This window comes from Thamnophis sirtalis, unplaced genomic scaffold (genome assembly GCF_051295495.1).
Source record: "Thamnophis sirtalis isolate CommonGarterSnake01/CBP01778 unplaced genomic scaffold, rThaSir2_p1.2 scaffold_2, whole genome shotgun sequence".
Taxonomy (NCBI): domain Eukaryota; kingdom Metazoa; phylum Chordata; class Lepidosauria; order Squamata; family Natricidae; genus Thamnophis; species Thamnophis sirtalis.
In genome coordinates this window covers 25,703,378-25,724,479 of record NW_028261382.1, presented here as the reverse complement: position 1 = coordinate 25,724,479, position 21,102 = coordinate 25,703,378, and the positions used below count along the sequence as shown (strand labels likewise).

Sequence of the window (21,102 nt, the reverse complement as noted above, 5' to 3'; positions counted from 1 at the left end):
AATAGACTACACAACTAATTGTCAGAAATGATATAGGGCCTACCTGCTTGAGCAGGAGGTTGGTCCCTTCCAACTCTGCTAATCTGTTTAATTTAAATATAGGAATTTTAACGTAGAACAATGCTGGGAAATGCCATAATCCCTTGTAGCTCCAGAGTATGAACGTGTTTCTGTGATTTTCATAGTCTCCCCCCCCCCACATCCCATCCCTAGTGGAACAAGCCCCCTTGTCTCATTTCCTCCATCCCCACCCCATGCAGCTATATGGAAGAACTGTGGAGAGTACAGCAGATGTTCCCCAAACACCCAGCCTCCTGAATGTTTGCCCTGCGCTGGCTCAGATGGACTGTGTGACGCTCATAGAGCTCAGCTGCTTTTGGAAATCTGAAACCCTCCCTAGTTGCTGCCTTGGCCCTGAAGACACTCCAGAGAGTGTGGCTCATAGGTGAGTTTTGCTCCTGCTTTATTTTTGGGAATGCATCAATTGCCCTTCCCTGCTTTGCTGAAGGCCAAGGAACCTTGGGGAATCCTGTCAAAAGTATGCATACAGGAGAGTTTTGTAGATTCCTCTCCCCCATCATTAACACCTTTTGGAGGTTTCTTAATCAGCTGAAGCTTTCTCGTTGCTTCCCCAAGACCAAATGAATTACCTGTGGTCAATTAGCCATCCTCTCCCAGGGCTGACTCAGGTTTTTTCCAGACAATTGGATCATTAAAGCAGAAGGAACCAGGGCCCCAGATGCCCACCTGCTCATACCTGCAGTGCTGACCTTTGCTGAAATTGGGGGGAAGGAAGGGAGGGTCAGGCTTGTACGCTCCCACCCCTCCCCTCCGATCTATCAAACAGCCTGTTAATATTTGGCGTTGACTGACAGTTGGGCATCCCAGAGAGATTTGCTAATTTTGTTTAAAGAGATGTTTTATTTATGGGAGGGTAGATTTGATTATCCCCAAAGCAAACCAAGTGTGTTGCGTCTTCCACGAAGAAGCTCAGCTAGTCCAACAACTTGGGCAAATGCTGAAGCTCTGCTAACATTGCAGTTTTCCAGAGCGGTGGAGATGTTGGCCCAAGCCATCCACGGGACTTAGCATCAGCTGTGCCTTCGGTTGAGTGCTCGATGGTTGGAGGACCGTAGGAAGCCAGGTCATCTCAACAAGAGCTTGTAACAGCCGTGGGGAGTAGCTGAGCATCTACCTGGTGGGCTAACGTAATGTCAGGGTCCCAAGAAACACCCCCAACAAAAGGAGATGCTGAGGCTCGAGTTTCCTCAAAGTTCCACTTTATTAGAGATGCCATTTTGGCACATCTGGGAAAACCCGGATCTGAACGTTTCCAGGTTTTCCCCACCCGAAAGAAAGTTCCAGTCCCTGCCCAGCACCCACATGTCCAACCCATGGCTCAATCAGGCACCGTCCCAACTGGAGATGCCTCCCAGTCACGCCACTCCAGGTGCAGGGCAATACGTCCTTGACTCTCTGAGAAAGGAATGTTATTTAGACTACATTTACCCCACTCCATATAATCCCCCCTCCCAGTTTTCCCACAGCAATAACTGTGGCAGGCCTGAAGGCCCAATGCAAAAAATGGCTCCCAGGCCTGAAACGTGACCTGTAACACTGGGGGTGGGGGTGGAGGGGAATCTCTATTTCTTCTATTACAACGAAACGCGGGAAATATTTAGAGTTGGTTTCGCATCTGAACGTGCCGAGACGATGTAGCCAATGAAATGGATCTTTGAGAAAAGCCACAGCCTCAGAGTCCTCAACTGATGGGGGACATTTACTTGGAACCATGAAATTATTATTTGATGGCTTGGGGTCACTGGGGGGACGTTCGCTGGTTCTCTCGCTTGGCAAGGTGTCAAAGAAGTCAAGGTGGCATTGTGACCCCCAGCCGAAATAACCTGGGGAAGATGACAGGGGGCAGCAGGGGGCGGGGCTTTGGCTCAACTGCTGGGTTGATGTGGGCTGCTTCTTTGAGCAATCAGTCTGGAGAGCAATGTTGGCCATCGTGCCAGGGAGAATGAAAGAAGCAGCCCAGCTCTCATAGCGAACCGGCTAAACCCTCAGGCCTGTAGTTGCTCCAGCCCCCGTCCCCCCCCCTCCCAGGAGCCCCCTTGCAAGGCAAATCTCTCTTCGGAACAGGCAGGCTGAACTTGGCCCCACTTGCATCTTCTGGATTAGACAGTCCCATTGGCACCAGCATCTTCGGATAGGGCTCCTGGGCGGCTGAAGGGGGAAGGCGGGCAGGAGGAGGCTGGCATGAACGTCAGCTGCAGCCCTACCCCCAAAACCTCAGATCCCCTGCATTGGTGGCATTAATGCAGCTGTTGAGGGCCTGCCACAGACCTTCTCTAGTATCTTTTGCACGTCCGTCCTTATTGTCCCACCTCAAGGTTTATTGCAAATAGCGCAACAAAATAAATGTACCTTTAAATCCTCTTTTGTTTTTTCAACACAGAAGCACAACAGGAATTATTTGAAAAGGCATATGTGAAATGATTCTCCTGTGTACAATGGAAGACTCCTAGGCAGTTTCCTGGGTCTGATTCCTTTCAGATTCATGACTCATTTCCATAGTTTCCTTTTTTTAAAGCCTCATTTAATTTCCTCTCTCTAGCTGCATGCCAGCCCCTTCTACATCACCTGTCAAGTCCCACCACCAACAGGCTGCCTGGCTTCTCTCTTCCTGCAGCCTCCAATATTGCTTTTCCAGGAGGTGAGGAAGGCCAGAAGCAAATTGAAAAGCTGTGGCAGTTTATGCAAAGCCGCAGGACAAGCGGAGCGGCCCTTGGTAGCTTCACCAGCCCAGTGATGGGATTAGAACACTTAGTGGGAGATAAATTTCAATTTAGAGTGACACAAACTATTACCCTGCAAACTCCAAGCATCCGTCTCCCGGCCCCCTCCTCCCCACGGGTGGCACATTTAAACAGATATTACCGCCTTTGGGAAATTCGAAAAGGGGCAGGAAGAGGAAGAGGAGATGTGACAGCGTGGAAATATGGTCATTTGAGGGATGGAACTGGCCACCTGGGCCAGGATGGAATTAGGTGCAATGCCTCCCTCCCTCCGTGGGGAAATGGCGGTTGCTTCGGAAGACAGTGGGCATTGGGTAGATTAGTCTAGAAAGAGCTTCAGGGCCATTAATGTCTTCTTTACATCTAGACACCCATCTAGCTGTGGAAAAAGCACCTTTGGGACAACCAGTCTTACCTTGACTCAAGACTTTGAAGAAAGAAGAAAATTCTTGACTTTGAAGAATTTTAGAGTCTTTCAGACAGACAAGTTCCGATAGGAAGTCCCTGTAATCCCAAGACTGGGGTGGGCTTTCATATCATCATCATCCCCTTTTAATGACCCCATAATCCCTTGCGGGGTTGAGTCTGGGCAACAGAATGGCATACTGGCCGGATGCCCTTCCTATTGCCAGGGCGGAGTTTTGTTCAGCAGACATATTCTCATGGTGCCCAGAGAGAGAAATATCTGCCTCTACCTAGGATCGAACTCACAGCCTCCTGATTGGGAGGCGAGAGCTCCACCTCTAGGCCACGGCACCACTCGGTGGGCTTCCATGTTAGGTCTTAAAACCAGACACTCAATCTTATGGGTTAACACAATGACCTCTTTGCCTGTATCCATATCAAAAGCTGAACTACAAGCTAAGAAACCACACTATTGTGTGAACCTCTCAGGCTGAGGAGGAGAGAAGTACAAGCATCTACAGCCTGTGCCAAAACACACTCCAGGGTTCTTGTTGAGCAACAGGCGGCAGGTGTAGCTTCTACCCAGGGACTCTCATATCACAAAACCACTTTCCTCCCCCAGGCCTGACAGCGAGTGTGATCAGTTATTGTTAAGCTCAGGTCAGAGGTGGGATTCAGCTGCTTCAGACCAGTTCACCCAAACTGGTAGCGAAATCGTGGTTGGGCCCCACCCACCCCGGCTCTGTTTAGGCACATTTTTAAGGCTGGGTGCAAAGTACATGTGTAAAAGGCCAGCCCCATGCGCAGAAGGGATGTGTGTGCCCGTGAAGTGGGCATGTGCGCAGCAAACCACTAGTAACTAAATGTGAAACCCACCCCTGGCTCAGGGTCAGTGCTGTCAGGAGTGGCAGAGCCTTGCTTCAATGGGACCCAGCTAACAGGTGACCTGTATGGGGAAAGGGTGCCCCTTCTGCTGCTTCTTGCAATCCCGATCCCCTTGGCAATCCCCGTGGTTCAGGAGATCTTCAAAGCCAGCCAGCACCTGCTCTCCTGTTGTTCGAGGCAGGACCTTGGCAGACGAGTGTGTGTGCACTTGGCTAGTGACCTCTGGACATCTTGTGGTCCAAGTGAAGAAGCGCGCATGGCCCATTGATAAAGCCAAAGCACAATGTTTCCTCCCCCTACAGACCCTGAGTGCCATTCGCATCTTACATTTACTTCCCTTCTTCCACCTGGGAGCTCAAGGCAATGATCCAAGGTCACTTCTTCTCTACAACAAGCGAGCCAGGTTGCATGTGCACAGAGGGACTGGCCCACACCCACCACGGAGCTCTCCTGTCCACATGCAAAACCTTCACTGTCAGCATCAGTTCTCTTAAGCTGAGATCAGAACTGCATTTCAGTTCTGGGTTGGATCTCTCTCTCATAATCTTCCACCCCCCACAAAAAAATTCACGCTCTAATACAGAAAATCTTGAAAATGGAGATAGAAATGAATCAGAGCTTTTCCTTTTGAGCCTAATGGAAAAAGAACTGGAGAAAAAAAATGGAACTTTGTTATTATATATGTTGACAGCAGCAATACTATTCTGCGCACAAACATGGAAGGACGCTTCGATCCCTACCATGGGCAAATGGTTGCAGAGGTCGAGGGCGTTGGCTGAAATGGCAAAACTGACCACTTTGGTGAAAGAAAAGAACACAAATACTTTTGTTTCCGTCTCCAAACTTCATGCTTGATGTGGAAGAGAATGAAACTTTGACTTTGGGTTTTCTAGATAAGAAGGATAGATCTTTATAGAAATGTTTATAGAAAGTTCATATTCTTAGGAAAAAGCAAAAAGGTGTGATTTGATGCTCATGCCTTATTCTGCTGTAACAGAGAGAGTCAATGCTTCTTTTTCTTTCCCCTCCCTTTCCTCCCTTCTCTTCCCCCTTTCCCCTCACTGCTCTTTTATTTACTTTTGCACTTTATAATACTTTATAACTTAATTAAAAATGTTAACATAACAGATTATGTTATTTTAATCTTCCACCTGATACTTCTTGCCCTGCCTTCAGGTGCTTTGGAGAATAGGTGGACCCTCCTCTTCTCTGCATGAGTTCCTCAAGTAGCAGTTGACTGCAATCGGTCCTTCTCTTGGCGAGATAGGTTGACCAAGATTAGGATCCCTTGAAAAGGAGGCACTGGGGAGAAAAGGGCTGAACTTCCACTAAGATGCCAGCTGTGCCCATGTCATCCTTTCTCCCGGAAAAGGCAGAATTTGCTTGTCCCTGACTGGAGATCTGGCATCGTATCTCTGGCATGGAAAAGTTGGCTTCTCTGTAGGAAAAAAACTGAGCCTCCCCCACCTTTGAAGGATGCCAGCCTTCCCTGGAAGAGGATCCAATGAGACGGCCCAAGTTTCAAGGCTGCCTGGCAGATGAAAGGGAGCAAGAGGCAGCCATGGTTTCAGCTAATGCATCTTTCTTCCCCATTCCATGGCAGACCCTGCCCCCATTTCTGTGCCTCTCCCCCCATTACTGCTTTCCTTTCAAGACTCTCGGCTGCCTGACTGGTGAAGCTTCTGTGCCCTCCCCCCACCCCCAAGGCTGGACTGGTTTGGGGAAATCAGGAAAAGTGGGGGGAAGGAAGGGGATTGGGACCTACAGGCAGAAGAAGCATTCACGTCACGGGGGTTAGGTGGAAACAGTAAACTTGGTTTATTGAAAAATATCGATTACACTTATTCCTTTATTACACAGGTTCAATTTTTTTCTCTTAAAAATACCTCTAACGGGCATGTTGGAATTTGGAAACCTGTACAAATAGGGTCACCTGATCATACGTGTGTGTGTGTGTGTGTGTGTGTACATAGATGCAGAGATTCATACACATCCTCACTTCAAAGGGGGAGGGGGATCTATGTATTTAAATCTTTGTTTTCATACTTTTTTATCAACATTTGTTCAAGTCATGATATATATTAGGGGATAAAATTACACAGAAAGATATGTCTGCAAATACAAGAAGCAAATTTTATTGCAATATACGGTAACTGAAAGTGTTCTGGGAGGGGAAGGGAAAAATGGAACAGGAATGAAAGACACAACAGTACAGTTTTACAACATTCTGTAGGATTTTGATAGAAGCACCAAAATAGGAAAGAAAGGAAGGAAGGAAGGAAGGAAAGGAAGGAAGGAAGGAAGGAAGGAAGGAAGGAAGGGAGATGAAATAATCAGATCAGAATCACATGACCTAAGAGAGCGTATCTCAGCTCTCCACCCTCCATGCGGTGATTCCCCCCAAATTCCCCAAAGAAGGGAAAGAGCACCATGAATGTTGTGCCCAGGTTGGGGAATGTTGTGTAGGGCCAAAGACCCTGTGCGCCTCGCGAGGCTTGTCCCCTGGAATCTGTCAGGAGTGGACAAATCATTGCTGTCTGCCAATGAAGAGTGGGAGCGGGCTACAGGAAAGGCCTCCCACCCCCCTCGAGAGACAAAAGCACAGACTGGCCAAACAGAGCTGTTCAGAATGCTGTTTTCAATGAGAAATATGTCACTTCCTGGCCTTCTAAGTGATATCCTGACAACCACTCTCACGCCATGCTCCTTCGGTGGGAAAGGAAGGCGGGAAAGGGATAAGGGCCCACGATAATGGCAGGAGGAAAGTCAGCCAGCCCAGCAGGGGAGTCTACAGATACAGATAGATGCTGGCTAGTTACACCCGGAGCTTCCCCGCGTCAGGAATGCCTTGGGAAAAGACATCCCGCAAAGACTCCCATTCAGTCACAGCAATGCCCTTCCCTTTGGCCTCGAGGCTGAGGGCCAGGCGTGGGGTGCTCTTTCCCTTTCTACGTATGGGAGCAGTGAACCAGAGGGGTGGAGGGTGGGCGGTGGCTGTAAGCCCTCCCCCCCCCACTGGAGAAAGACACACACAATTGCACTGTTCAGTTTTGCTCTGGAAAGACAGAGGAGGGGAGTTGTAGAGACAGGTCAAGTCTGGCCTTGGCTTCAGTACATTGAATAAAGTCATAAATTAGCACCACAAATATTCAGCAACTGAGTACAAATCTGGCATGTTTACCCTGGGATGCGTTGCGTGAATAGCCTATTGCTACCAAAGAAAAACCCAGACCTCCGGAACAGTTGAATTAATTCGCTCATCAGACCCATCAATGATAGGATGATGGGTCACGGGATACAAGGTCATGGGGGAGGGGGGAACGACAGGTGATGTATCACTGGGCTGAAATGAGGGGAGAGCTGGGAGGGACCCCTGGTAGGGCTCAGCCAGGGTTGTCTGGAAGGTTCCTCCGACAGCTATAGCACCAACAAAATGGAAGGAAGATAAGAGAACACTGAGGGGAAAAGATTTTCTTGGTAAAAGATATTTTTTAAAAAACCTCTACATTGCACTAGGTAAAGCCTGAATAGGGGTGGGGGGAGCTGGCCATAAATCTATTGCTTGTCAGAGGTGACAAATATCAACACTGCTGGTACACTTGGCACAAAGATGGCAGCCGTTTTCCTTTGTCCGGAGACACACCTGCCTCAGTTCCCCCAAAGTTCAGCAATGCTTAATTTTAATCCCATTTGCTGGGTGCCTGTAAGGCTGAGGCGTATTGCTCCTAAGGGGAGGGGGCTGCAGGAACCTGCTTCCTGAGTCTGGGGGGAGCACACGGTTCCCTGCTGATTCCTACTTTGGTCTTAGCGAAGGCATCGGATGCTGGGGACGAGGAGGCTGCCCAGTGGAGCATGGGTGACTCACATGCATCTTTTGAACCCAGAAACATTTAATATTTAATATAATAATATACAAATATTTACTTACAAAATACAAAAATAGAAGCACCTTTATCATATGGGATAAGCAGTCAGAACCTGGTACTTTTAAGGGTCGTTGCTTTCCGATGTTTCTTGTGTGAATGAAGCGGAAGAGAACCAGAGAAACCATCTCTGGTGGGGGGGGGGAGGTGTTCCATCTAGGTTCTGAGAGAAACCCCAGCAGGGAAGATTATCCAAGCGAGGAGGGGGTTTCGGAGTCCTTCGTCCATGTTTCTGTACAGAGATCAGGCGTCGGCTGCATCGCCCGGCTGATGGCTTTCGGTGGTGTTTCAGGGACTTTCCAATGACGGGAAACTGGCGATAGCTGGACAGTTTTCCCTCGGATGCAGAGAAGCTGCTGAAAGGAAGGAAGGCAAAGGCGGCAGGGGTGGCGTCTTTCCTGCCGGGAACGTTCTGGTTTCGAGGAAAAGGCAACACATCCAAGCGTGAGAGCGGAGCCCTTTGACGGTCTCCATGAAGAGGCGCAGCACAGAAGGAGAAAGCTGGCTCTGGCCAGTCGGAGAGCCCCTCGGTCATGTGATTCTGGAATCGGTGGTGAGCAGGGTCCGGATTGTGACTGGGGTTGAGGGAGGGGTGGGTGTGCCTTGGGGCAAAATTGATGTCAGGGTAAATAGGAGAGCGGTTTTGAAAACAGTCCCATCAAACTGTCCAGTTTCAGAACGTGCACATGATGACCAAGAACAACGAAAGGAGAGGAAGTAGCCAAAAAGAGAAGGCACAATGAGGTTACGAAGTTGCCCTTTTGCAGAGAGTCCTTCTGAGCGGCCCTCAGCCCAGGAAGCACGCCGGCCCCACCTCAAATCCAAACTTCTGAGACGCTTCGCCAAAGTCGTTGAACATGATGTCGACAATGGGGACCTGCTCCACTTTGGGGGTGCTGATTTCCAAGACCGTCTTCTGGTAGCCCTTCTTGGTCTGCAGAGGGAGAAGGCAGGACAAGAGGCCGTTCAGGTCTCTGGATTCCCTTTCTTTTCCTCTCCTCTCCTTCTTTCCTTTCGTCTTTCCCCTTTCCTTCCCCTTTCTTTCTCGGTTTCCTTTCCTTTCTTTCTCTATTTCCTTTCCTCTTTCCTTCCCTTGTCATTTCCTTTCGCCTTTCCCTTTCCTCCCTCCATCTTTCCTTTCCCTTCCTTTTTCCTTTCCTTCTTTATTCCCTTTCTTCTTTCCTTTCCCTTCCTTTCCCTCTTTCCGTTTTATATTATTTTATGTTTTTTTATTTACTCTCCATTACATTTTCTCACTCCTGCTGCTGCTTGAGTAGCCAAATGCTCTGTTGTTTGACAACAGGAAATTATGCTGAGTTAGATTCTTTTTAAAAAGAAATTCTGGCTTGGGCTGACTGCGCAGCATGCTGCCAACCACGGCTCCTGCCAACTGAAGTCTGGGAGGGCGAAGCTGGTCGGTTTGGGTATCTTTCAATCTTTTCTTCTTTTTTTTTTTACTGCATATCAAGTTTGGTCTGCTGGAACTTGGATATTTTTTTTTAAAATTCCCATGAAGGTTTATATCTTTTTGTTCATATTTCTAAAATATATACATTTTGTTCAGAATACTGCCTAATGTACGCTGCTTTTGCCAACACTTATCCTCGATATAAGGCATTTTTTCATAAGTGTATTAATCTATCTATGACTTTTTGTGTAGCTGGAGGTCTCCCTCCCTCCCTCTTTCCCCCTTTCCCTCCCTCTTTCCCTCTCTCTTTTCTCCCCTCTTTCCCTCTCCTTCTCTCCCACTCCTTCTCTTCCTCCCTCTTTCCCTCTCTCTCTCCCCCTCTTTCCCTCTCCCTCTCTTCCTCCCTCTCTCTCCCTTGTTCCCCCTCCCTCTCTCGAGTCTAAGAAGATTTTGCAGGTAGTCTCCAGAAGGTGCTCCAGGGCCGTTGGGGGTGGGTGTGTCTACTGGCTCCTCCCTCCTTTTCTCAGCATCACATGGCTACCAGTTGCACCTGATGGATCCCCTGTAAAGAAGCAGTTCACCACCACCCCCATCCCAGGAAAGAGTGAAAACTTAAGAGGAATGGAACCGTATGTCAGTTTGAAATGGAGGAAATGCAACCTACTTGAAATTACACACCTATAAGATTTGGCAACAAGAGAATAAGCTGCAGGAACCACTAGCAGGGCTTAAGAAGGTCTAACGCTGTAGGGGCGGAATGGGTCCTAGGCTCAAACAAGGCGTAACTCCATAGACAAGGGGACTTAGACTAAAAGCAAGGTAGAACTTCCAAGAAGGTAATAAATAGCTTTCTAAAATTTTACGTCCCTATTTCTGAAAATCAATTGTATCAAAGATTGTGCCTTTGCTGTTGTTCGGGGTCTCAGTTCCTTTTGCTGAAACAAAAGTTTTGTGAAAGTCCATCGCTCACGTTTGGCCCCGACTGGCTTCTGCGCCAGGCTTTCTCAGAGAGTCAAGGACGTCTTGCCCTGCATCTGGAGTGGCGTGACTGGGAGGCATCTCCAGTTGGGACGGTGCCTGATTGGGCCTTGTGATGGACATGGGGTTGATGGGCAGGGCTGGAACTTTCTTTTGGGTTTTCCCAGATGTGCCAAAATGGCATCTCTAAAAAGTGGAACTTTGAGGAAACTCAAGCCGCAGAGTCTCCTTTTGTTGGGGGTGTTTCTTGGAACCCTGACATACCCAAAGACTCAAATCACTGTAATCTCTTAGTGGAAGAAGAAGGTAACGTTCTCTGCTTAAAGTCAGACTTTTAGGCAAAAAATCCAGTACTGATTGTTGCACTTAATTAATTCTGGTCACTGACCACAATAAACGCATTATTATATTACACTTAATTAAAACTCTTTTTGTTGATAGCTAATATATGCAGTAATAATTATTTTCAGACATTAGTCAAAAAAATCATCTATTGCCTCATATTTCTGCCTTCCCCTTCTCAATCACGCCCAAGGGCTGCCGCCGGTTCGGATCAATTCAGGTGAACCGGTAGTTGCAATCTGTGGGTGCCCCCCTCCCTGGGCACAATCCCATCCTACATCGCTGTGTTTTTGACACCACAGGCACATGTGGAAGGCATGTGCCAGTGAACTGCCGTGTTGTTGGACGCTGCATGCGTGTGCGAAAGACTGAGCTCATGTCTATGTGTTTTGCAAATGGCATGCACGCAATCGAAGCAAGTCCAGCATTTCCTGTGCTTTGCAAACCAGTTGTGAGAGTATCAGTCTCCCACCTCTCATCACCCCCATGAACAGGAGGTCCCGCTATCAACATGAACAGCCTAGGAGGTTGCCCGAGAGGGCTGTGAGCCAACCCCTCCCCCCAACTAAGGGTCTCTCCTTTGCACAAGGACTACTACGCAGTCACAATCACTACTCACTGCACAGCCGTCGAAGACCGCCCTGATGAAAGGGCTGTTGTCGTACGACATCTCTTCGTCGTTGGAGCCCAGGAAGCGCATGGCCTTCTCGTAGTTGCCCACAGTGGCATCATGCCAGGCCACGGACTGGAAGCAGTTGTAGGTGATGTTTTGGTGGGCGGATGCACTCAGGAGACGCAGGAAGGTCATCTGTACCACCCCAATGGGGTTGCTGTCAGCATCCACGTAGGAGAGCTAAGGGGAAGTGGAAAAGGAGACAAGGAAGAAGCGGACCAGGGAGGCTAGGCAAGATGTGGTGGCTAGGCAAGAGGGAGGCCACTCGGCGGAAAGTTTACACCCAAGTGCCACCAAGTGTGTCACGGTATTCTTGGACCCCCTTGAGGGATGGTCAGAGAGAATTCTTTACATTTGAAAAAACACACAGCCCCCATTGTTTCTGAAAAACAAATGGGATCCTTGAGTTTTGGGCTGGTCAAATCTTAGAAATGAGAAACAGGTCTCATTTCTACAATGTTCAGGATATAGGAAGTAATTAGAAACCCTTCAATTGGCAGAATAACCAAGCATGGAATTAAAAGGATCCTTTCATAGACACATAAGAATTAGGACCACAGTCAGGAAAGACTCAAGATGTTTAGAGAAGTTGGAATGTTGGGTCAACCGTAGACATCTCAGCCACGTTGGAATTTTGGGGTTTTCCTCTGTGGATTTGTCTGAAAATCTTTCCTGTGTGTTTGTGTCAGAGATTGGGCCACCCAAGGCATCTGGTGCTCACTGTACATCTTGGTATTCCATGCCAAAGTTAAACAACTTCCAGACAAGACCCTGGTGTTCATTAGATATTGTGGGAAAGGACTGAGTGGGCCAGAAGGAAATGGGACCATGTCAACACATGCTCAGAATCAGTCAATTTCACACACATACACACACACAAATTGATAAGAAGAAACAAAGGTTTTACCAACCAGTTATGTGGGCTCCTGCCCATGATCGTCTTGAGAGAGATCGAAACGACTGACTGAGGCAAGCGTAAGCATGCTAGACAAGCTAAAAGAGCAACCAGGAACTAGAAGATGGCAGTGGATTATCCTGGGTCAGGATCTGTTCCCAAGAGATTTACGGAGGGCAACTGACTCTTCCACTGTTTAAAGCCTACCTAATATAAATTGACAACAGTGAGGATGGACCACTAGAAGGTCTCCTGTGCTTGGAACCACAGAAAGATTTCTTCTTCCTTCCTTCCAAGGCTGAACAGGTTTCTTTTGGGGAAAAAAGCTCTTTATTTAAAAAAAAAACGAAAGTCTGACTAAGTCTTGCACTAGTCTTATCACCTCCTAAATTCTTCTGATGCAGAAGGATGGTCCTCTAAAAGCAACTTATTTCCAGTTATTCCAATTAGAAGGGAATGGCCATCTAACTCAGGGGTCTCTAACCTTGGCAAGACTTGTGGACTTCAACTCCCAAAATTCTTCAGCCAGGAAAAAAGTCCACAAGTCTTAACGTTGCCAAGGTTGGAGACCCCTGATCTAATGGACACAACATTCATTCAGTTCAGAGGCCACCCAGCACCGTTAGACTCTGGGCCGAACACTTCATTGGAAGAAATTTCAGATAAAATTCCTGAGGGGCTCCACGAGGGGTGGGATTCAGCCGGTTCAGGCGAACCAGTAGCTCCGACAATCAGGACTCTCAGCCATGGGGGCCCCTCAGAACTAGACCATCTCTCTTGAGCAGTGACACCAGGGCCTGGAAGCCAAATGGCAGCAAGTTCAGCTGGCACAGGAGGACATATTGAGGCATTTCTATCCACTGCCTTCTGGTCCAGCCACACCTCTGATGGTCTTCAAGCAGAGGACCCATGTGGAACTCATTGCAGTAATCCATTGGTGGAACCCCAGGTCAATTTGTACGACATTGTCTTTTAAAATGCCCTCTGAATTTAGAAAGAGATTAAGAGATCATACATATTTTCACCTCAAAAAATATTATATATATGCCTCGGTGTGTGTGTGTGTCGGATTCAATTACTTCTAGGAATTATATATGCAAATTAAGCTGATGCTTATCAACAATGTTTAGTAAACCAGTCAATTAAATTAACTATTTTTTTTTAATGAAAAGCTAGCCTTTCTGAAAACCCTTCCCTCTCCTTCCCTGCCTTGCACACAGCCTCAGTGCACCCACAACTTAACAAATTTGGAAACCTGGTTTTGGAGGTGGTGCCTCATTTGCATTTATTAAGGAAATAATTAATATTTCATACTGGAGCTTCATACTGGAGGTGTTGGACTAATTAAAACTTAATCCCATCTCCGCTCCTTGTGTGTCCGGCTCCCTCCCTTGCCATCTGCTGTTAATGATTTTATTTGTTAATTATTTCATTGGCTGCGTTTCTAGGAGTGATGGATTTTTAATGTTTTTAATGTTTTTATTGCTGTAAGCCAGCTATTCCGAATCGTTGGATATGAGATGGGCAGCAAATATATTTCATAAATAAATAAACTTTTAGAATTTTAAAAATGGTAATTGGAAGCAAGAAGGTTAAACCATCTCATTCATCAATCCTATATCATTCAGTGTGTGAACAAGGGAAGAAGATCTTACCTCTGAAAAACTGTTGGTTGACAACCTCTCCTTAAGAACCTTTCAAGCCAAGCCAACTGAGCAACAGGCCCTTCCCAGAACTCATGATGAAGAGTTTAGGATGGAAACCATCTGGCATCTAAACCAGAGTGAGCTCAAACAGGCGCTGAAGCCCATGAGATGCCAAAAGGAGCTCTCCAGGTCTTCTGGGTGAGGGGAAAATAGCACAAGAGAGATTTGTAACCCCAAATCCACCATCGGAGATCCAGAGCTGCAAGTGGCCTTTAAAGACCCTGGGGCCACATCCATAGCTGCTCCCCAGCTCAAAATGCAATATTATCTAAATGGGTAAGCTAAATGGGTAATCACAACAATATATTGAGCCACAGTGATTCAGTGGTTAGAATGCAGAACTGCAGACTCCTTCTGCTGACTGACAGTTTGGCAGTTCAAATCTCACCAGCTCAAGGTGGACTCAGCCTTCCATCCTTCCGAGGTGGGTAAAATGAGGACCCAGGTTGGTGGGGGCAAGAGGCTGACTCTGTAAACTGCTTAGAGAGGGCTGTGAAGCAATATATGTCTAAATGCTATTGCTAGGTGGGGAGGGAGGGAGGGAAGAAGAGGAAGGGAGGACAGGCCGTGGTGTCACAGTGATTAGAATGCAGTACTGCAGGGTCCTTCTGCTGGCTGCCTGCAATTTAGCAGTTCAAATCTCACCGGCATAAGATGGACTGAGCCTTCTGTCCTTCCGAGGTGGGTAAAATGAGGACCCAGATTGTTGGGGCAAAGAGGCTGACTCTGCATAGAGAGGGCTGTAAAGGACTGTGAAGTGGTATGTAAGCCTAAGGGCTTATTGCTATTGCTATAAACCAAAGTGAATATTAGGATTAATTTTCAATTTCTGTCATCTAATGCATCAGAGGAATTTGGTAAGAGCTTTCTTAGGAAGGGTGAAATTTCTCAAATAGATCCGGAATTCCCACTGCATGAGCAAAGGTGGTATGGTTGCCTTTGGAAGTCTTCTAATTCCTGGTGGCTCATTGCCAGTTCAAGAAACAATCCTGATGACCAGCAAGATAACGAGAGCAAGGAAATAAGAGGGAAGGCAAAATCTGAGGCCATGAGCAAAAACCAGCAGCTGCAAACAAAATCCATAACAAAATGATTTGCACAAGACCAGTGGGATTGGCCAGCCAGACCCAGAGTGGACCTGGCTTCTCCAGTTAGTACAGTGTGGTGAGTCTGGGGACATGCGTGGGCTCCCTTGGGCAGGGAAGAAGCTCTTGACACACACAAACACACAGGACAGCCGCCTTTTCAGTGTGGTGGCAGTGCTGCCTAGCTGGAAAAGCTTTTGTGCATCTTATTCACACTCCGTGCACAGTAATGTTGACTGCAGATAGAAGAGTAAGATGTATTTTTTTTAAAAAATTAAAATAAAATGAACACTGCAGGAGAAAACTGCGTAAGAGTATTTCAAGAGGTCCCAGAAAGCTGTCACTATTGTTATTTAGAATTAATTAGCCAATAACCCGGAGTTGCCTGGGTATTTATTTATAGGGGGAAATGTTGGGACCAAACGTAATTTCTAATGTTGGATTTTCTCCCTTACCAGAGGGAGCCCCTTCGTGGAGTACTGTGAAGCTGTTACCATGGCAACTCCACTGCGCTGTACAGTAGAAGCCATTTCACGGCAGTACAGTAGAAGCCATTTGAAGGCACAACAGGCTGTATCATAACAGAACACACATCCTGAGAGGTTTTAGGGGTTTCTTACCCCCCACAGTATTTGTTTCCATAGACTAAGTCATCTGTGTACCAAGTTTGGTTGAAATTGTTTGAGGCGTTCCAGAGTTATGCTGGAACATACATACACATACAGCCATTTTTATGTATATAGATATAAAATAAATGAACTCCCTTGCTCGAGAGGAAGCAACGGGCATGACAAAGAATATCATCAGGAATAATTGTGATGGAACTTCAACATCTTCAGAATCTTCTTTAAGTATGCTTCCAAATGTTTCCTTCACAAAGAGAAGACTTTTTACATGCCCAACCTTCATCTGAAACTGTTTTGCACCCCAGTCTTCCTTCCAGATGATGGAATATGGAATTCAAGTAGAAAAATTACATTTTCCTTATTTTGATTTTTTGCCAATGAAGCTGGGCAGATGGTGGCTAAACTTCCAGTTCTAAAGCTGTAGCAAACACTACACAGACACTGCCAATCTGGGAAGTTCTTTTCTGAATAAAGGAAGCTGAGAGAAAAGAAATCTGAGGTCTTTTGTCACCTTCTTGGCTTTTCTTGATCCCGACCCCAAAAAGAGACGCAGCCTTGTTTTCTCCCCATGTTTCAGTTCTTCAGCAACGGCCCTCCATTCAACTGAAGCGCCGGAGAGACTATCATCGCAATCCCACCATCTTCCCAATGTTAAGGAAGCTTCTGGTTAGAGCTTCGGTTGGTCTCATCAGGACAAGACTCTGAGCTTTGGCATCCGGGTTCAGATTTCCCAAAGGTTCCTGTGATCTGGTTCACTCAGATCTGTGTTTAATTCAAAAGTGAATTGGAAATTGGGGTTGAATTCCGTTAGGTGCCAAGCGGGAAGGAATTTCGGCAGAAAGAGGCAAACCAGTTGACTTCAGTTATTCTAACTTGGAAAACGTTTCCATTCCATTTTTTCAATTTTGGGGAATCTTCCAATCTTTCCAGTTCAATCATTTTAAATGTAATGTTTTCAGCGTATTTTTGAGGATTTTTCTCCAAACACAAATATTTTCATATGAAATTCTTAGAATTACATCTTCTTACATAGTTTCTGTAAAGTATTTCATTGTTTTTTTTTCATAAGTTGTGAATTCTCCCAGACAGAATTCCAATTCTAAACCAAGTTCTGATTCAAACCCTTTCCTTTCCTTTTCCTTCCTCCTCTCCTCTCCTCTGCTGCCCTGCCCTGCCCTGCCTGGTTCTCTGTTGCCACAAGAATCTCTTGATCAGATCAAAGGACGAGCTTAGAGTCAGAAAGGCCAAGGAGACGTCGGTTATGGTGAGGGCCCCAATGGAGCCTTCAAACTCCCTCAGCAATTGCTCCTCGGCATCCTTGGACTCTTCTAGTGCTGCTCATTACTTCAGCATTTAGAGTGAAATTAGTTTGGGGCCAGATGTGGAAAGCGGACATGGCTGGCGTACTCCAGATGGAGGGCGGAGGGAGCCAGAAGCTTTACCACTTACCAATGAGCCTCGCTTGTAGCGACTATACCAGGTGGCTGGCTGCTCTTTGGGCCAACGGGCCATTTTGCTCTGCAAAATATGAGGAGGGGTTAAAGCCAAACAGAAATCTGAATGTGGGTTCCTCTTACCAGTTTACCGCGCTTGAATTCACTGAACCAGGAGCCCGGGGTTTCCTTTGGCCATGAAGTAATTCTAGCCTGAAAATGGTGGAAGAGGCACGTTGGAGGAAGAGAAGAAGAGAGACAAGACAAAAAGGAGAGTTACACTCTGGAATGAAAGGTTCCCACGGAAATCACTTGAGTCTTTCTTTTTAAGCAAAACCAAAAACTGACAAAGGAACCTCTGACACTTTCTGGGGCCATACGAGTTGAAAGAGAACCCAGAAAGCCAATATTATTTCCTGGGGCCTGGATGATTGCTGTTAGTGGGGAGGAAACCAAGTGTCAGAGCTGGCTTGCGTCGGAGTTTCGATGGATGCCCTAATTAAATCATGAGCCTCGAGCCAAGCTTCAAAAGAAATCCAATTATTTATTAGGAACAACATGCCGGCACATACCCAAGTGAAGCCAGCTCTGACCCCACGTAATTTACAGCCCAATTATGACCCCCAGGGTGTGTCATAAATCACATTCTCCAACTAAGTACTTTCACAGGCTGTAGAGATCACGCCCCTCTGGCTGTTGCAGGTAACCTGGGACACAGCCTTGAGAAAGATATGCATGGAATGTGCTTCTGGTTGTGGCTGCCGTCCTGCTCTGTCAGTTTCCCCCACTTCTTACCTATGGCAACTCGAGAGCAGGCCAGGGATGCTTTGCAAGTTGACACCAAGAGAGAAACAGGCCTGCTAAGGCCATCCTGGCAAAGGGGTAGGTTGACTCCCCTCTCTCTTTAAAAAGCCGAAGAAGACTGTTCTGCTTCCAAGGAGAGATTTCCTTCTCTGAATGCTTACTAGTGTGTTCAAATATATTGTCCTAATTGTGAAGTCTAGAGCTCTCCTATTCCTCGCTTCATCTCATGGTGACCCACACTGTCATATCTGGCTTTGGATAGGTGAAATCTCCAGATCACACTTGAGGGACTGGTGGCTCTCCAGATATTTTGTGTACCAACTCCCAATAGCCTGAGCCAGAGGCCATTCTAGAAGGTGAAGCAATACAAGCCACTTTCATAATCATAGGAGTCATCTATTGTCTTATGCACTCTTTATTTGCCAAGAAAGGTTCATGCTTCTGGCGTCAAAACTCAACTGTCAGCATTCCAAGGTGTATTAGGTGGTATTAGGCTGAACCTTGACTAACCTCTCTCTGATTTCTTTTCTTTGCAGGAAGTCCTTTTCAATTAAGATGGGGGGGGGGCTCCTGTCAACCCTGAAGCTGAGCTGAGCCATTTTGAAGCTTCAGTCTTGCCACACTCAAGCTAAGGGATAGGGAGGGGGGAGTAGAAATAGCTGGGGTTTTGTAGCCAAAACAAAATACTTTCTCCTGGGAACCAAGGACATTCCCACAGGTGGCCAGAGAAAGGAGGAGAGAAGTTACCAGGCCACTTAATTGGATCATGTGGCTGATTGTTTGGGAAAGGGGGAAAACGTTTATTAGGTGAAAACCGTGAGTCGGTTTTCACCAGACTGTGCCAATATGATATGTCCAATAAATCAATTCTTTGAGGAGCTCGCTTGCCTTGGATCCTGTTTGTTGATGGCGTATTGCTTAGAACCCTGACAGCTGGCTTCACTGAGGCCATTTTCTAGGCTTCAGTGCTGCCATGAACATGGCGCATGAATTTTAGGGCAACTGCTGAGCCACCAGAAGTTGTTGCATCCCATTTCCATGAATTCTAGTCAGCACGGCCAATAATGGATGATGGAAGAGCCATCTAAAGGTATCTAAGGCCTATCCAAGGTTTACTGCATTGCGCAGTAAGCAAGAGGACTTTACACTGCTGGCACCATGGCTAAAATCCAATACATCCAACAATACCCAACCGTCTGGGCCAGATCAAAAACCAACAATTGTTGTCCTTCTTGAAAGCTTGTATGCTTGCTTAATGGCCTGCTATCAATGAATCTCCGAAGAGTTCCAGATACGGTACTAGGAGAGTTATGTCAGGCTCAAAAAAATTCTGATTGTCAGCTGCTACCTCATGCTCACTTGTACTTCGCTGGTATGCGGTGACACTGTGCCATGAATTATAGAGAAGAGGGATGAAGGGGGGCATGTTTGGGAAACCCAAAGTAGGTGCTGGGCTGACTAGAGAAGTTGCTTCAAGGTCACCCATCTGGGAAGAGGAGGGAGCTGCATTCCAGAGCATGCTTGAACTGACCATTAGGAAAACAGTTTGCAAGATTCTAATTGGTTACCTTGGGGAAATGAAAGACAGTTAAGAAGGGGAAAGGAGAAGAACGTATAACAGGGATTTTGGCACACAAATCTCAGTTCTGGCTATGCATTACTGCAATACACTTCATCTCTCATAAAATAAATATTCCTTTCTCAGCAAATGGAGCCAAGTATTGTTTTCTACTTAAGAGATTTTAAGGTTATGGCAGGTCTGATATGGATAGCAGCTTTTCAGACCAACTGCTCAATTAAAAAGCATCAGTTTTCATGAGCTGCCTCTGAGGAAGTCTGCTATAGCTCATTAAAGTTGATGCCTTTTAAAGAAAGGTAACAGCGTGAGAAAGTAACACCAGACTTCTGACTTGAATCTCAAGCATTTATGGGAAGAGCAGATTGCTTCTCTAACTGTACTTTTCCCAGTTCTTATCTATGCATTCACATGTCCCTTTCTTGCTACAGGTGTGTGTGTTTGTGCACTGCCAGTGGCAGACAGGAACTTGAAGAATGGGGAGGCTGAGTGCTTAGAATACAATGCTCCCTGGACTGTTTAGGTGGAGAATGATCTGGAACCTTCCAACAGGCATGCTAGCCCTCCCCCACTCCCCGGTGGGATGCGCAGAGGACATATCTACTCCCAAAGCTAGCCTGAAAGAGCTGATGCGGGTTTGAGCTGCTTTAAAAAATGCTACAGGGTTTAGGGAAAGAAAGAAAGAAAGAAGACTGACTCCTTTAAATATGCCCAGAACTTTTAATATAGGTTTATGTTATTTATGTTTATGTTGTTTATGTTATGTTTAAAATGGCTTTTTGTTATGTTATTCGTGGAGCCTCCTTCATACCCGAACATTTAAGCATGAAAAAAGCTGCTTTTAGGGCAGTGGATAATTGGGAAAATAAATCTGTCCTATGAATAAATGGTACTTTATCACAAGAAGAAATAAATAGACATGTATCTACTACACACCTAAACAACCAAACACCTTTGGATCAATAGCTTAAAGAAGTTTAAAGTGGAAAATATTCCTAGGATAAGAGTGTTTTATGGTCACAGGAGTGAGTCTTTTTGTTGTTCCCATAAATCTGGGCCCCTTCTCCCCCCTAGGCGGCTTTGCCTGACTCCCGGTGGCTTTTTGTGGTCAAATTGTCACTGTTGTGTGGGTGGGTGGGGAACAAGGTGCAACCACAGAGGTCCCCTCATTTTCAGAGAAACAGATAGATATTTGTGCCAAAAGAAGTGGACTGACTAGAAAAGGATGGAATTTGTTTCTCATCTAAAAGAGGGTGGCCAGCCAGATGCCATTGGGTCCTCAGGGGCCTCTAGAAATCCCGGGGGTCTTAAGATTGAGGGCTCAGAAGGACTTCAGCCTTGTCTCCAGAATCTATCTGGAAAAAAGAAGGGTCTGGCTATGTTTGGGGTCCTAAGAATCACAGGACTTTCATAGATGTGCATACCAAGAGGAGAGTCCAGCACGTTGGATCCCAATCTGGACAGGAGCTACATGGGGCAATTTCTAACCCTCCCAAAGCAAGAGGCCCAGAGCAGAGGTGTGTTGTTCTCGGTTTTACTACTGCTTCGCTATGCGCCCGTGC

General features: G+C 46.6%; 1 protein-coding gene across 2 annotated transcripts in view; it reads right to left on the bottom strand.

The window, feature by feature from the left end:
* Nucleotides 1-5,885: 5,885 nt before the first annotated feature.
* COL5A1 (collagen type V alpha 1 chain) overlaps nt 5,886-21,102 on the bottom strand; it is a 249,424-nt gene continuing 234,207 nt past the window's right edge. The window contains exons 64-66 of one of the 2 annotated variants that reach the window (XM_087704496.1): nt 17,305-17,373; nt 11,362-11,595; nt 5,886-8,948 (exon numbers count right to left, since the gene is read on the bottom strand). In XM_087704496.1, coding sequence (XP_087560622.1) covers nt 8,802-8,948; nt 11,362-11,595; nt 17,305-17,373 — 450 coding nt within the window. In that variant the 3' untranslated portion in view covers nt 5,886-8,801. Of the gene's footprint in view, nt 8,949-11,361; nt 11,596-17,176; nt 17,246-17,304; nt 17,374-21,102 lie in introns of both variants that reach the window. The other variant, XM_087704497.1, reaches the window with a different exon arrangement.